Genomic DNA, 16,165 nt, shown 5'->3' on the forward strand with positions numbered 1-16,165 from the left:
GGGCAAATGTAATCCCAAATATTTTATATATAGCTATATGTATATTTTTGGCCTTATGGATGCTATTAACATAATATTGTCTAATAAATTATTGCTGATGTATAAGAAACTGTTGACTTTTTGTGTAGCCTACTTGTTGTATTCTCTTATTTGTTCCATTGGGATTTTTTTAGTTGATTGGTGAGAAAATCATCATTTGCAAAAAAAAAGACAAAAGAAATTATCTCATGTTTTTATGATTTGTACATCTTCTTTCATCTGTCTTCGTTTTTTAAAAATTTATTTATTTAAGCAATGTCTACACTCAACATGCAGCTCAAATTCAGGATCCCATGGACCACTGATAAATCAGTTAGGCACCCCTTTTACTTCTTTTTTAGGTCTTTCGAATTGGTTAGAGCTCCAGAACAATGTTATACAATAGTGAAGATAAAGGTATCCCTGACTTGCTCCTGACTTTAAAGAGAACGCCTCGTAGAGCAAGACTTTTAGGGGAGTGTTATAAGGTGTTACGGGAAAGAAAAAAGGCCCATGTTCAAGTTTGGGAAAACAGACTAATGGCTTTATTTATTCTAATATTTCTTGGAATTTTTTGCAGTCATTGGGGTGTGACATCCTTGAGAATGGGGTATAGGAGTGCCTGGCTGGTTCAGTCAGTGAGGCAAGCAACTCTTGATCTGCGTTTTAAGTTCAAGCCCCATGTTGGCTATAGAGATTACGTAAAAAAAAAAAATCTTAAGAAAAAAAAGAAAACGGGCTGTAAACTTTTCCAAATTTGACTATGGAAGCCACTTTCTCTCCTTTCTTCCCCCACCTCCTTCCTTTCTATCTTTCTCTGTCTTTCTGCCTTTCTTTCTCTCTCTCCCTCTCTGGTATTGGGGTGAAATATTCCACAGGATTGCTTTTCTGCTGAACTGTCTGGGACGTTCAGCTCTACTCTTTCATTATTTGGTGTGATGCTAGCTGCTAATGTGGGTGTGTATTCTTTACCATATTAAAGAAATACAGTATATTATTCCTAGCTGATCAATTATTTTCTGGGAAACACATGGATAATTTAACCTTCTTTCAGGCATCTATCAAGATGTGACTTTCTTGCTTCAATGTGAGAAATAACACTGATAGATGTCCTAAAATTAAACAACTTTTTATTCCTGGAATAAATCCTACTTGTTCACACTTTCATGAAAGGCTGGATTTGATATGCTTGTATTTTATTCTGGATTTTTACATTATTAATTTGCAAGATGGGCCACTGTACTCTTTCAGTGTACTTCTGTCATTTACAGTACCAGTGCGGCAAATTAATTGGGAAGCATCTCCTTTTTCAAAAAATTAAATCGGCTTTACCAAGGTATAATTTAATTGCAGTAAAAGTCACCCATTTTAAGTGGATGACTTGGTGAGTTCTGGAAAAGGTAGAGTGGTGCAGCCACCTCCAGAGTCATGGTATGGAATATTTTCATCTTCCCCAAAACAGGCTCCTCTGGAGGCTTTCCCCCCTTTCTTGGAAACCCCTAATCTGCTTCCACCTTCCCATCTGTTATCGGGAACTGGCAAACTATATAGCCCATGGACTGTTTCTGAATGGCTTGTGTGCTAAAAATGGTTTTTACACTTTTAGGGGGTTGTAAAAACAGCAAAAACAAGGATATGCACGAGAGAATGTATGGCCTGCAAAGCTGAGAACAGCGCCCCCTGGCCCTCTGCGGGGAAAGCATGCCAACCTCTGCTCTCCCCCGCTGGAGGAGTGTCTGGGGTTTACTCTCCGCGTCTTTGTTGCTCTTTTTTTCACCAAGCCAGCGCTGTAATTCATGCCTCCCACTGCCCCTGTTTTGCTCTCACAGTGTTAGCTCCTTTGCAATGCTTTTACGTCTTCTTTTCAACTCCTCTGTCTTTTCTTCTGCACCTCTCTGCTTTATGGCTTTTGTTCCAGATTCACAGAATACCTCCCTTCCCGAATTCCTGACGTGTGCTTCTGCTCTTCCTCTGTCTGTTCTTTGGTACTTTGGCATAAGGTTCCAAGATGTTCTGCCGCTCGGCTCTTTTCTCTTGATGCGCTGGTACGGGCTAAGATCTGGCCAGCCTCAGTGTCTGATGACGAAATCTGTAGACTGCCCTGCTTCCTTCCCTGACCACCCACGTGACCATCAAACACCTGCCTGTGGGTGCCGCTCATGGCATGTTTGGGTGGCGTAGAGCCCACTGCTCCAGATCTCAGCTTCTGACTGACTCCCCCTAGAGCAGGAGTCTGTAAATTACTGTCTGTGGCCTGTCTGCCTCACCTGCTAAGAGTGGCTTTTAATTTTTTAAAAGATTGTATTTTTAAAAATATAAAATTTAAAAAAACACCCAAAACAAAAATAAAAAGTTGAGAAAACTATGGGGCAGAAACCCTCTGTGGCTCACAAAGCCTAACATATTTCTCATGTGGTCTTTTATGGAGACAGTTGTGACCACTGCTGTGTTGGAGCACCGCTCTTCTCTGATGTCACAACTGGCTCTTTGAATCCATGAACCGCAGCCCAAACCTACAAACCTGCTACAGCATCTTTCCGTCCAAGTCCCTCCCGGCAAGGTTCGTTCACTGAGGCTTAATTTCAGAAGCAACCAACCTAATCTAATTCTAACCACCTGCTTTTTGCATGGTGCGCTCTCCATCTGAGGACAGAAAGATGCATGCGGAGGGGGTGAACTAGAGAGTAGGAGGCAGAGTGCTGGGAAAGGGGACCTCACGGATTGGTACCTAGGAGCTGGAGGGATGGCTGTCTTATTTTCAGGTCACTGTGAACACCGGATATCTGCACTAAGGCTCAGTCTCTGGGGATAAAACACGCCTTCCTATTTCCTCTTTTTTTGGAGGGGGGCGGGTAAAGACGATTCCATTGCAAAAAAAAAAAAAAAAGAAAGAAAAGTTGTAAAATTACTAAGTGAAGGTTTAAAAGAAAACAGGCTAACATGATGACCTATTACCGTATTAATCAAAAAAGCATAATCATGAAGGTTACCTGTAATCATGCACTATTTTTCTTGCATTCTCTAGTTGTTCGTTGGTTAACAGGATATTCCTGGGATCTGTCACAGTGAAAAAATGATTGGCTCGTCCAACAAAGGTGCTTTGATCCCATCGAGGTTCCTTGATGTTAATGTTCGGTGGAAGTTCTCCAGACATAGTCCTGGACTCTAGAGGGTCAAAAGACAAGTCTACTGAAGACTTAACAGTGTTGCTACACATTTTAGAAACTCTATAGTCACATTTATTTCCAGATAAAGACTTATGTACATTCCTCTTTATAAAAATAACTTTGCTATAAGTGGCAGAAAGACCATCTAAATCCTAAACTTCCTTTGTCCATATATTCCAATGGATCGTAACCAAATTTCAATAATTTCTCATATACTTCTCCTGATAGATACATAGTATTTAATCATTCTTTAACTTTAGGGAGCCTAGAAATACTCCAGAAAAAGTAGAAATAGAAAAAGTTAAAAATAACATCAGTAGTAATAGGGTTTAAAGTTTGAAATCCCTTTTCTGGGCCTAACAACCAATGCCAAGCTACTACTACATTCTGGTCTACTAAATTTGTTACTTCTACTGATAGAAGTGACTAATTATGCCAAAAAGGGTTACATGCTAAAAATACTACAATTAGAAAAAGACTCAGATTCAGTCAGCCTGTTCAGTATATAAACCACCAATCAAAAATGCAAAAAGTTATGTCCCTCAATCTAACAGGGACAAGGTGGGAAAAACACATTCCGACAAGCCCATGAATACGAGTAACACTGTAGCCTAAAATCTCCCTCATATAATACCTATTTTACAGCTAAGAACCATCACTCTTTTCCTAAAAGTAACTAATTTCTTTCTGAGTGATACACACTTATTTTTAGAACTGCACTGTATTATTGTAATGCATGCTTATGGTAATGCTCTGAATAATATAAGTTTATTGTAGAAAATATAGAATAAAGAAACAGAATCTTTGATAAGTTAGCCACACTGAGATAACTGTCCTTTATGTTTTGGTGATTCCTTGCAGACATTTTTTATACATAGCATCTAAATAAAAAAATAAAGTTGATATCATACTTTGTATTTTAATTTCCTGATTTTTCTTTTTTTTTTTTTCCTTTGGCGCCTACTTCATGTTCTTTCCCATGGCACTAAATACTCATTTTAGGTATATAACAACACCTTTAATGTCTAAATTATTTTCAGTTTTTCACCATGATAAATAATGTATCCTTTTCTATGATCTTCTCCCTCAAAGCCGGTGATCTCCTTAGACCAGATCTCTCGGTGTGACATTAAGGAGACTGAAGGACCGAGTCCCTATGAAGGCTTCAAACCACTGCTTTTCTTTTGTTATTCCTGCTTCCCTTCCCTACGTTTCTAATATCAGTTCAAATAGCAGCTTTCTTTTCCAGGTCATTTTCCACTAAGTTATTTTTTAGTGCTTCTCAAGTTCTTAGGTACCTTACGATGCCAAGTGCAGATGCTAAGCACTTTGGTCATTTATACTTTATCAAAGTCTCAAACTAATATGTATCCTAGCCCACTGGGTCAAAATCGAGCATGTTAGGACAACGGGTGGGAGGAATCCAGTGCCCGTGAGACAGCTGGTCAGTGAGACGGAGAAAGTAAAAATCGGCCCCGCTACTTGCAAAGCCAGCTGGAACAATAAGCACAAAGTCAGGTGCAAGGTTAACAGGAAGCCGTACTTCTCCCAAGGTCACAGCGATGAAGTGTCCTAACACTGCCCTTCTTTGAATGACTAAGGCTTTCTGATCTCACTGAGACATTGTTTCTTCTATAATCCCACACTGTTAGGAACTTTGCTACTTGAAATGGAAACAGAAAGAATGAAACATCCCACTCTGGACAATGAAAAGGAGTCTGGATTTCCTGCGTAGGTATGGAGTCTCAGATGAGGGAGTTTCTGGACGCGGCATTCCACGTTTCTCTTAACTTTGTACTTTCCAAGGAAATAGGGAGGTGGGGCCACGACAGTCTAGACCTTAACACCCAGCCCTGGTCGGAGCCAATCAGAATAGGACTTCACTAAGCTTCGCTGAACGTCCACCGCTCCCCAAGATGCTCCAAAAGCTCTAGCTCCTCCCTTGTTGGTGAGGCACACTCTGTTCCTCTGATGTGTGGTCTCTCTCGAAGTAGGAAGCCAGTGAGCGTGACTCTGTCGGCCTACAGGTTTGTCCCCGCTGGGCTCTGGCTGACTGAGCTGTGGTGACAGAAACATCTAAATCTCAAATTAGGACACATCCCCATCATGGGCAGGAAGCCCAAGGTTGCAAGAAATATAATGGACCTCAGAGAGCTGTGCCATTGTATAAGAAATGTCTAAACTTTGTATTAGACTATATCACATGTGTTACTTATAAAACATGCAATAAAGCAAAAACAAAAACTCCAATTCACATCCAGGAGAGCAGCAGAAGTTTGTAGAGGTGTCAGCAGAGACCCAGCACCTTGCTGAGATGCCTCAGTGCCCCCCAGGCATGGAGGGGATTCAGCGGATGGGGTTACAGCAAAGGAGGCTGACGATGAGTGACCAGTGGGAGAAAAAGCAAGGAGAGCACGGTGTCCTGCAAGACACCAACTGGCCCAAAGGAAGAACACCTTGGTAGGTGGCGACACCCCCTGGTGGAATGGTGAGGAGAGGAGCATACAACCCTGAGGGGCCAGTCTACGGGAGGGGGACACTGCAGAGACGGTCGTCTTTGCAAGTTCTAAGAATTCTGAGCCATGAGTGCAGCAAGCAGGGAGAGACTGCACACACACATCAAACGTCCTCCCTGGGGAACTGTTCATCCCTGCAAAGACAATTACTATCTCCTGCTCGAGATGCAGATTCCGCACGCAGGCCCAGCATGACGCCGGCCGTGGGACTGTGCCGGCGCTCTGGTCCGGCCCTCCAGCAGTCTGGGCACCAGGCTGTGGCCACACATGCAGCTGGGGCGGCTTCCTTCCCGGCGTTTCTCTGTGCTGCCTATGCCGTCCCTCAGGCCCGAACCGTCGCTACGTTCCCTGGTGGATATCTGATACAGACGGCTCTCATAAAAGCGAGGGCTCAGTACTCTTTCTCTCCCGCAAGTACAACCCTCCGCATCACTATTTGTCCTTTATGCCTAACATACATCATCTAACAAACCATAACAGACCATCTCCAATTTCTGAAATAGAAAGCAACATTTAGGTCACATTGCCACAAACATGACCTGACGGAACTGGTTACTTTATAAAATCTAAACATCCTAATTGCACAAGAGCTGGATAGGATCTTTAAAAAAGACCCACGGTTTTTAATTGTACCATACAGAAGAGAAAACAGAGGCCCGGGAGGAGGGGTGTAGGGAGAGGGAGATAACCTGTCCAGGTTGCGCGAGTGGTGCCAGTGCCATTAGAAGAGCTGCAGGTCCAGAGTGGGGCTGCACTCCTGGGCACGGGTGTGCCAGCTCCCTCCTTCTCCTCTATCACTCTCTGTGAGCTATGTTCCCCTCCAAGTGTACCAATCAATACCTGAACAGAACTGGTCTCTTTGAGGCCCTCCTTATTCCTCTAAAGGCAAACGTTCCTACTGATGCTGTGCTGACGCTGTGAAGTTCTGCACGACTGGGAGCTTGGGGCGACTCGGGAGCACGTGAGCAAGAGGGCTGTGAAGGCCTCATGAAGTCTTTAACAGGCAAAGGAAAAAGGGAGAGGTGGGGAATGCTTGGAGTTTGTGTTACAGGCGAGGAACTGGGATAGATGCTTGTCTGAGAGTGCAAGCCTTTACTATGTGCCTGTGGCAGAACATTCCATCCCAGCTCTCAACAACAGTGGGCCCTCTGAACATCCACATTTCATGGCAGAGGTAGGTCAGAATCCGAGATTTTGCTCCCAAGGAACCCTTACCTACCCAGCAAGAGAGGAAGGAGGCTGAACTTTGGACTCCAGGCCACGCCCACCAAATCCCAACACTGAAAGCTTATGGTGATGGGCCTTGTATGCCCCTTCCCCAAGATGTGCGCATCCTAGCCCCACACACTGTGAATATGTTATCTTCTGTGGTAAAGGGACTTTGCTGGTGTGATTAAGTTACAGATCTTGAGACTGGGAAACTAGCCTGGCTTATTCAGGTGGGCCTGATGTGATCGCAAGAGCCCCTGCGATCGCAAGAGGAGGGCAGGAGAGGCAGAGTCGGAGGAACAGCAGTGAGATAAGCAGAGATTGGGGTGATGTGGGGTGGTAAGGCAAGGAATGTGAACAGACTCTCGAAGCTGGAAAAGGCAAAGAGCCTCCAGAAGGCACACAGGCTCATTTTCGACTTCCAGTCTCCAGAACTGTAAGATGATGTGTTATTTTACAACCACTAACTTTGTGGTTATTTGTTACAGCAGCAATAGGAAACTAATACCGCACTATTTTCCCTACTTAGAAAGGATTTCAAATAGCACTATATATTGGCATAAGAAGACTAGCTAGCCTTGATAACCTGTCTCTGCCCCTACATATTGCAAAAAAAAAAAAAAAAAAAAAAAAAAAAAGCCTAATCAGGGGATTCCATATTAACATTCTTACAAGGACAGCTGATCTCAATCCAGGTAAAATTTTAATTATTAACTGCAACTCCCATGTTTCAGTTAGACAAACCTTTTCATGCATGAACCTTCAAGCACAATTCACTTTCTCAACTCTAAATAAATCAACCAGTTTCTATAATCAAGAGGCCTACTTTCATTTTTTTTTCGTTTTAAAAATCTATGTTCTATTCCACATTAAACTGTGGGGCCAGGAGTGGTCCCCCCATGGCCCTGTGGCAGTCATCTACCCCCTGGCCCCCCCGCCCCAGGTTTGGGTGCTCTGAGGGCTAAGCAACAGCTCTTGGTGCACTGAGTCAGGGTGCTGGGGGAGGGGGCACTGAGGTGCTGCTGGGGACCCCTCTCATTAGCACTGCAGAAGTGCTGTATTTTGTACCTGGGCCTCTGACGCCGCAACCACCTCCAGGGGGAATGTGTCTGCGTTGGGACTTTGCCACCACGTGGCAGGGGGTCCCGTGGACATGCCCCCTTTCCATCTGCTGGCTGGGCCAAGGGCGTCACTGCTTGGTCAAACCACCGTGTCCTGGGCACCCACTGGCTGGTGGGCAGCACTGGTCCCCGCATACTGGGAGCAGCTGTTTGAGTCAGAGGGTTGGGGATGCTAAAGCCACCTTGGGCACCTCTGTGGGGAGGAAGCCAAGTCCCCAGGGGTGGGATAGAAAGGAACCAGTTTGGTTTCCTTGCAGTCTGGTTCAACTGGGCACCGCCATCTGGAGGTTCACGGTTCCTGGGCTTTGTTCCTTCACCCTCCCCACCCAGGGTGGACCTGGTCAAAGATCAGATACCTTCGTGGGGAGTTGTTCTCAAACACAGCTGAGCACATGGTTCTGGCAGCTTTATAACAGGTACTCAGCAACTAGGAATTTCTGCAGAGAACACTGGATGAAGTCATTATGTTGTACAACTTTATGATGATATTGGGGACAGCAGGAATGAACAAGAACTAGTATGGCTCAAAAGAAGGTTTCAGAGAGGGGTGCCTGGGTGGCTCAGTCGGTTAATTTTGGCTCATGTCATGATCTCAGGGTGGTGAGATGGAGCCCCTGTGTTGGGCTCCATGCTGGGTGTGGAGTCTGCTTAAGATTCTCTCTCTCCCACTCCCTCTGCCCCTCTCGTCGCTCATGGTCTCTTCCCCCCACCACCCCAAACAAACAAAAAGTCTCAGAGAAGAACATATATCCCTTTGGATTGTAGCAGTAGCATGGGAAAGGGAAAATGCCATACCTTAAAGGGACAGACTGCACAGGACACCAAGGAATGTGCTCAAGAATGTGTGAGTTAAGTGGTTTTGTCACACCAGAAGCAAGTGAAAGATGCCACATTGAGAATCAGAAGACACCAGTGGGGAGGCTTCTCCCTTTGTGTGTCTACCTGAGGCTTTGACGGTTGTGCGCAACTGCGGAATTCAGAGAGGCCACGAAGAGAGAGACAGGAGGGGCAGAACGTCACAGCCACGGTGGGGGGGGGGGCACTCAGTGAAGAACTTGCCCAGCCGGAACTTACGAGCCAGTTACCAGCGGGTTTGATAACTGCAGATGGTCAACAGCCAAATGTGATGGTTTACACCACATCATCTTGGCACAAGTCTGACGTTGAACAGATTGAGCTTTCAAGACCTGAACAGGTGGAATAGGGGAGCTGAGGGAGACAGAGGCTGTTAAGAGTCCAGAACAGAGACCTGACAGGGAGATGGCTGCTGAAGAGGACCTCCTTGTATACTTACATAGCTGTAAGAAGTCTCCTGAAGTTTCACCAGTTGAGCTGTTAATCCAGACTTAAGAATCTTTTCCATGAGTAATTTTAAAGAAAAAATTATATTTTAAAGGTATTAAAATATTCTTTGTAGGAGAAAAAAAACAGTGAGCTTTTAAAAAGTTTTCTGTGGTTGACTGACATCACTTCGCTATCAGAAGGTAGTCAAGGCTTTATCACTTAAAGACAAAATCACTTACAATGAACTCAGGACGTGGTTATCTGGGACCATTAACCATTAGAGGATTAGACTGCATTTAAATGAGTCACTTCTAAAGAGATTATTTTATATATTATATATGTTGATTCACTAATTGACCCCAGAAAGGGGACAGAAATAATCTCTTCGGAGGAAAATAGCTTCAAATTCAATATCCTGGCTAAGGTTTTAAGAAATATAGTCTCAGGGAGCCTCATCAAAATAAATTTCTCCAGGTCTTTATGTTCATTCATTCATTCACAAAGTTACTTTATGCATTCAGTATTCACTGAGGGCCTCTCTTGCACCCAGCACTAACTTGATCCTGGGTTTGGAAAGACCCCACATACAGTAAACTGTAAATTGAAAAAAAAAAAAAACCAAAACATTTTAATGAATGCAACCTAAATTTCCCCAGAAAAACTTGTAGACATGCTTCACACATAGAGCTTACTGGGTATGGCCATCACTTAGCTCTGCTGATAAAGGCTTCAACTGAGTTACCAGATCACTGATCTTGTTGAATGACTCCTGTATCCAAATCTATACACTTTTCTTTTTTTTTTTAAAGATTTTATTTGTTTATTTGACAGAGAGAGACAGAGAAGTCACAAGTAGGCAGAGTGACAGGCAGAGAGAGAGAGAGAAGCAGGCTCCCCGCCAAGGAGAGCCCGATGTGGGGCTCGATCCCAGGACCCTGGGATCATGACCTGGGCCGAAGGCAAAGGCTTAACCCACTGAGCCACCCAGGCGCCCCTAAATCTATACACTTTTCAAAATAACCATTATTTCAATGGAGTAAGCCTGCTCTGAAATCTGTTAATAGCCAAGTTGCGGAGTTTATAAGCTTTTTTTTTTTTTTTTTTTTAGGTTTTATTTTTAGGGGCACTTGGATGGCTCAGTTGGTTGAGCAACTGCTCTCCACTCTGGTCATGATCCTGAGGTCCTGGTATTGAGCCCCGTGTCAGGCTCCCTGCTGAGCAGACTCTCCCTTTCCCGCTGCTGCCCCCTGCGTGTTTGCTCGCTCTCTCTTTCAGATAAATAAATAAAATCTTTTTTAAAAAAAGATTTATTTTTAGAGAGAGAGACATAGCAGGCAATGGGGCAAAGGGAGAGATACTCCCAAGCAAGTCCACGCTGAGTGCAGAGCTGAACTTGGGGCTCAGTCTCATGAGCCAGAGATCATGACCTGAGTTGAAACCACAGTTGGCCTCTCAACCAACTGCACCACCATGTACTCCAAGTTTAAAAACTTTTTTTTTTTAAGGAAAAATCCTTTATTTATTTGACAGACAGATCACAAGTAGGCAGAGAGGCAGGTAGAGAGAGAGGAGGAAGCAGGCTCCCCACTGAGCAGAGAGCCTGATGCGGGGCTCGATCCCAGGACCCTGGGACCATAATCTGAGCTGAAGGCAGAGGCTTAACCCACTGAGCCACCCAGGTGCCCCAAGTTAATAAACTTTTTTTTTTCTGTTCCAAGTTAAACTTTTAAAGCCCAAATGAGTGCCATGACAAATACCTTCCACTTATGAGGCATGACCTATTACAGGCCGGCTGGCAATGTTAATGAACTCCATCTTTCTCCAGGGCATTATTTAAACTACATCACCATCTTCTTGAACAGCTCTGGGAGGGCATTTCTGCCTCCCTGGTCAGTTAGACGTCACACCGTCAGCACACAGCACACAGCTCTGCAAGGGTGAGGAACACCCGCTCACTCCCAGGCCCAGGCCCCCCTCCACCGCACATAAGCCTCATGACTGGTGAAGTCTGCACCAGCAAGGCAATGGTGATCAGTTTCATTTCCAGGTAAGTTCACTGAACGAGCTTGTGAGCTGAGCTTGCGTTCCTGGATCCAAGCTGGACTGTAACTGGGGATCCCTGGGCAGAGAGAAGGCGGGAAGCGGTGTGTACTGGTCAGGTGACTGTGTCTGTGGAGACAGCAGGCCTGAGTTCACATCCCAGCTCCAGCGATGATGCCGTGGTCTCGCACACCTGAGCCCAGGGCTCCAAGTTCCTGGATCTTTACCAATAAAATCAGGATACTGCTTCATAATAACCACTAATTTAATAACAATACGAGAGCTTTCCTTGTATTATCATCTCATCCAACCCTCACAACAGTTCAGTTTCCAGGGGTGGGTAGTGAACTTGCTCGAGTGAGGAAGGGTGCCACTGTGTGAAGGGAAGTATTTCCCTGGAGAGTCTGATTCAGCAGAGCTGTGGTGAGGCTTAGGAGTTAGATTTTTAAGAAGTACACCGGCGGTATCCTCTGATTAGGTAAATTTGGGAAAATTATGCTGGAAAGAACATAAAAATAATACACAAAAGATGACCCAATGCCTGACCGGTTGAGGGAAGACCCTGAGCCTCTTGCAGGACTAGCGAGGACATTTAAATGACTTCCGGGCTGGTTGCTTGGCCTGTTCTTTCTGGCAGGTTCCTGCTGAGGCTAGCTCGCTGCCCTGTGGCCTGGCCCTCTGAGCACCTTACCCGGACAACCTTTGGAATCAGAACTGGACTGGACCAAGCGCAGTGTGGACTGGAGTCCTGATCTGTCACTTCCTTTCGAGCCATGTCACCGAGTGAGTCACTTCCCATCTCTGAGCCTCAGTATTTTTATCTAAAAGATGGAGGAAAGAGTCGGCTCACAGAGTTGGTAGGATTAGTAAGCTGAGGTGTACCAGATGGCTTTTAAACCTTTATTAACTGTCAAATGTTAAACAAAGGCAGGGCACACGTCTAATAAGCCAGTCTCCCAAGAATGGGAGCTCTGTCCTCACTGGCTGAAGTCCTGCCCATAAATGCAGTTGCTGCTGGTGTGTGTGTGTGTGTTGGGGGGGTGATGGGGTTGTGGGAGCAAAGGACTGGAGCTTGGGTGCCTGAAGATGATCAGAAATGTCCAACAAAAATCAGTTTTCTCCAAGATAAACTTTATTTTCCGACCTTCAGCTACATGCCAAGAAAATACTTAAATTGGCAAAAAAATTTTCTTTCAAAATTCTGCAGGTAACAAGTTAACAGAGAATGTGTTTTTCATCAGGGACTTACTAACAAAGACCTTTAAACCTGGCTAAAAATTAACAATGGAAATTACATTATTAAACTGGAAACTTGCTGGTGACTAACACAACTCTAAAAGAGGCTTGAACGAGGTAAGAAAGCCGGGTCGTCCTGGTCTGCTTACTTGGGGCTGGGCAGGTGCAAAACAGCCTGCCAAAGTCACTGTTTGGGGGACAGGACTGAGCACCCATTATGTGCCAGACACTAGGCTTTTAAGGCATTATGAGATGCGAAATCCTTATTTCAGTCCTCCAAGAAAATGCCGCTTATTTGTAAAGCTGCTCAGAAAAATCAAGCATCACCCTCAGAGCCCAGAAGTGCTGCTTGTCTGTCTTTCTGTCACGCTTCTGAGCCGTGGGAGCCCAGGGGTGATGCGGCTGCCAAGGGTAATCACCCTAACCAGAGGAGCCTAAAAAGCCCATTTACTAATTTGTTTGGCTTTGGGCTGGTTGTCCACACACCCCATTCCTTTCTCATGGGTGTGGCCACACAGGAGATCAAATTATAGACCAGAAGGCTGAATCCTGGGTAAAGAACAAGACTACTTCAAAATGAATTTCCACTCATCAGTGGCTTTCTGTTGCACACTCTCCTCTATTCCAGGGGGCTTTTCTAGAATCAAGAAAGCATGGAGAATTACTGCCTTCTACCTGTCTCCCTGCCGGCTTCCTCCTCACCCTGTCTTCGACCCCACAATGCAGATCCACTCTCGGATTAACTTGAGAACATCCCGGGGACAGTGCAATCATCAGCCATACTCCGGGCCTTAAATCAACTTTGGGTGTGGGTTTCTTAATCACTTACTTAGAATGGGTAGAGTTCTCAACCATTTAAAAAAAAATTCTATTGGTTTTTTACTTGAGATGGTGGCATCAGCCTCTAAAAATGTTAAAATACTACCAAACTGTAATATTTTGGATGCATTCAGTTGAGTATTTATTTTACTACCCACTTGAAAGAGTCAAATCAGGTTACATATAATGTCTCTGAAAACATGGGACAAAGTAATAGCTAACTAAAACTTGGTAACTTTGAACTTTGTATATTTATGCATAGGTCTGATACTTATTCTAACTTAACAACTTTTCACATGGTAGCTAAGTCAGCCTTTTTATGACTTATTGATACTGATTTCTTACCTTTAACCTCATATAAAAGGTGGGTTCCACCCATGACTATACTTCAATTAAATACATCTGACCATTGTTTGCACAGTAGGATGGGTATAGATGCCATATTTTATTCTAAGGTACCGGACAGCAAAAAGTTTGGATGATGGACAGGCTCTTAGGGTCACTGCTGCTCTGGATAGCCTCTAAGCTTTCTCCCCAGGAAGGAAAGAAGGGGTGGGGGATGGATGCTTCCTCCTAGGTGGCACCGCTCTCGACCCATCCACATGAGATTTCATAAAACTTCTACAGAGTATTAAGAGCATTCTACATCTGACTGACCCTGAAGTTCAACCAGCCTTTGCTATACGGGTTCCTCTCTGACAACTACAACCACAGATATTCTTGTCCTGAAGGCCCATGGGCTTAAAACACCTTGAACGCATACCTGGAGCGATGATACATAGGCCTAGGCTAGAGAGGAACAGATAGATCTTTCCTTCCAAATTGTTGTTTTGCAAGCTAGATACCTGCAATCCTAAAGGGAGAAAGGACCTACTTAGGTCCCAGAACTTCTTGGTCGAGCCTCCACTCATCCTCCCCTGCTCTTCTTATACATCTTGTATGTCAAGTCTGGGTCCAGCACCATAAGAGCCACAAAGCCTCCTTATTTACTTACATACCCGGTTCCCACCTATTACAACGCCTGGAAACTGGGGATAGGCAATGGAAGAGAACATCAAGAGGCGCCCAAGTCAAACTCTAGAAGGCAAGGCAGAAGAAGGGATTATGAGTTTGAGAAAAGTACGAACAGAATGCAGTGGGTGTTCAGAAGGCAGTTGTCCATGAAGTGGTTAAGCGCCTGAGCTCTGAAGTCACTCAGAAGTAGGCATTTTCATTCAGATACTCAACAAATATTCATTGAGGGTCTACCAGGTACAAGCAATTGCTGGATGCAGGGAGGGATAGGTGAGCAAGACAAAAATAGGCCCTGGTCAGGAGATGAGAAAAAAAAACCAGCAAGGAAACACAGTTAATTTCAACTGATGACAGATGCTATTTAAGAAAAGAACACAGGGGTAGCCTAACAAAAAACGCCTGCCTGAGGTCTCAGTTTTAGACAACACAGTCAAGGAAAAGCATCTTTGAACAAGTAACATTTAAGCTGAGACTTGGCCTTGCCTTACAGGTAGCCAACTGTGTGACCTTGTGCAAGTTACTCAACCTCTCTGAGTACCACCAGCTTTTGTATTGAGATCATAAAAGCAAAATCCACAATCTCACAGGATTGGAAGAATGTAAAAATCAATGGACCTAAGTCACCTACATACACTTAGTGGATGCCATGGTTGTCATTCTGGGAAGGTTAGAGATCTGTGACACGTGGGAAAGATCAAGAGAGCATGGAGAGATGCAAGGCGGGTCCAGGACCACTCTCTCACCTCTTTCCTGAAAGATTGAGGGTTCCAGGGCAGAGGCCAGGTGGTCTCCTCTCTGACCCCGGAGCCCAGCTGTGCGCCAGGAGGAGAAGCCAAGGGCTAGGAATGTGGGGGCACGGGGGTCGGTAACACCCGGTCACCAGGCAACCCCTCGAGCCCGTAGCGCTGTGGCCTGTCCCCGCGGCAGCCATTTTGGGTGGCCTCACCGCGGGGAGTTTCGTCACGCGGCAGTCGGGCACAGAGTGGCAGGGCGCGTGCCGGCGTGGATGGGTAGAGCCCCTTCCCGTCCGGGGCGAGACGCACTCCATCACGTCGCTCAGGGGGACCTCAGGGGTAGGTCAGGCTGCTGCAGGCGGGGAAGGTACCAGGCAGAGGGAGGGCAGGGGTCCCTAAGGTGCAGGGACCACCCCCAGCCCCTCGGCCCCGGAATCGCCGGCACAGCCAGGGGCTCCCGACCTCCCGCCCGGGGAAGTAGGGGGGCTCTCCGCGCTGCAGGCCAGCGATCGCGCGCCCTCTCCCCGGCCCACGCTCCTCCGCGGGGCTCCCTGCGCACTCGCCACCCAGCCCTGCGCGAGCCGCCGCCAGCCACTCACCGCTCCCCGCCGCGCGCGCTGCTTGTAGCACCCGAAAAGCGCCGCCTGCCCCGGCACCGGAAGCGTTTCTCCAGCCAGAGCGGCCCTGCGCGCCGCCGCCGCCTGGTGCGCGCCCTCGGAGCGCGTCCCCGTGCACAGGGAGCGCGGCCGCGTGGAGCCCCGCGCTCTCCCCCGTGCCCGCGCTTTCGCTGCTGGCTCCTCCCAGCTCTCGGTCTCCGCGGTCAGCTCCCAACTTCATCCTCGCTGCCTTGTGAGGCCCTCTCTGCTCAGGCCAGCGCCATTGCTTTCCGTTTGGGTTTCCCCGAGGGCACTGCGCCCTACTCCATCATTTCTTTATTGCCAGGATCTTGCAGAAAGTCCGCAGCCACCCATTCACTCACTCATTTGCCGTGTTTCCCAAATTGTGGA

At 46.1% G+C, this 16,165-nt stretch overlaps 1 protein-coding gene and 1 long non-coding RNA gene across 8 annotated transcripts in view; one reads left to right on the top strand and one right to left on the bottom strand.

Moving 5' to 3' along the window:
- Nucleotides 1–15,895, bottom strand: part of SFXN1 (sideroflexin 1) — a 37,675-nt gene extending 21,780 nt beyond the window's left edge. For 2 of the 7 annotated variants that reach the window (XM_004737573.3, XM_004737572.3), the window contains exons 1-2: nucleotides 15,758–15,895; nucleotides 3,009–3,183 (exon numbers count right to left, since the gene is read on the bottom strand). In XM_004737573.3, coding sequence (XP_004737630.1) covers nucleotides 3,009–3,172 — 164 coding nt within the window. In that variant the 5' untranslated portion in view covers nucleotides 3,173–3,183; nucleotides 15,758–15,895. Of the gene's footprint in view, nucleotides 1–3,008; nucleotides 3,184–8,826; nucleotides 9,312–15,167; nucleotides 15,723–15,757 lie in introns of those variants that run through there. The other 5 variants (XM_045075595.1, XM_045075593.1, XR_006605388.1 and 2 more) reach the window with 4 other exon arrangements.
- Nucleotides 11,193–13,820, top strand: LOC123390796. The gene is made up of 4 exons (XR_006605389.1): nucleotides 11,193–11,362; nucleotides 11,993–12,138; nucleotides 12,597–12,708; nucleotides 13,220–13,820. It is a non-coding gene; the product is annotated as an uncharacterized LOC123390796 (long non-coding RNA).
- Nucleotides 15,896–16,165: the final 270 nt, after the last annotated feature.

Source organism: Mustela putorius, unplaced genomic scaffold (assembly GCF_011764305.1).
Source record: "Mustela putorius furo isolate JIRA1106 unplaced genomic scaffold, ASM1176430v1.1 tig00000145_pilon_pilon_pilon, whole genome shotgun sequence".
Classification (NCBI taxonomy): Eukaryota; Metazoa; Chordata; class Mammalia; order Carnivora; family Mustelidae; genus Mustela; species Mustela putorius.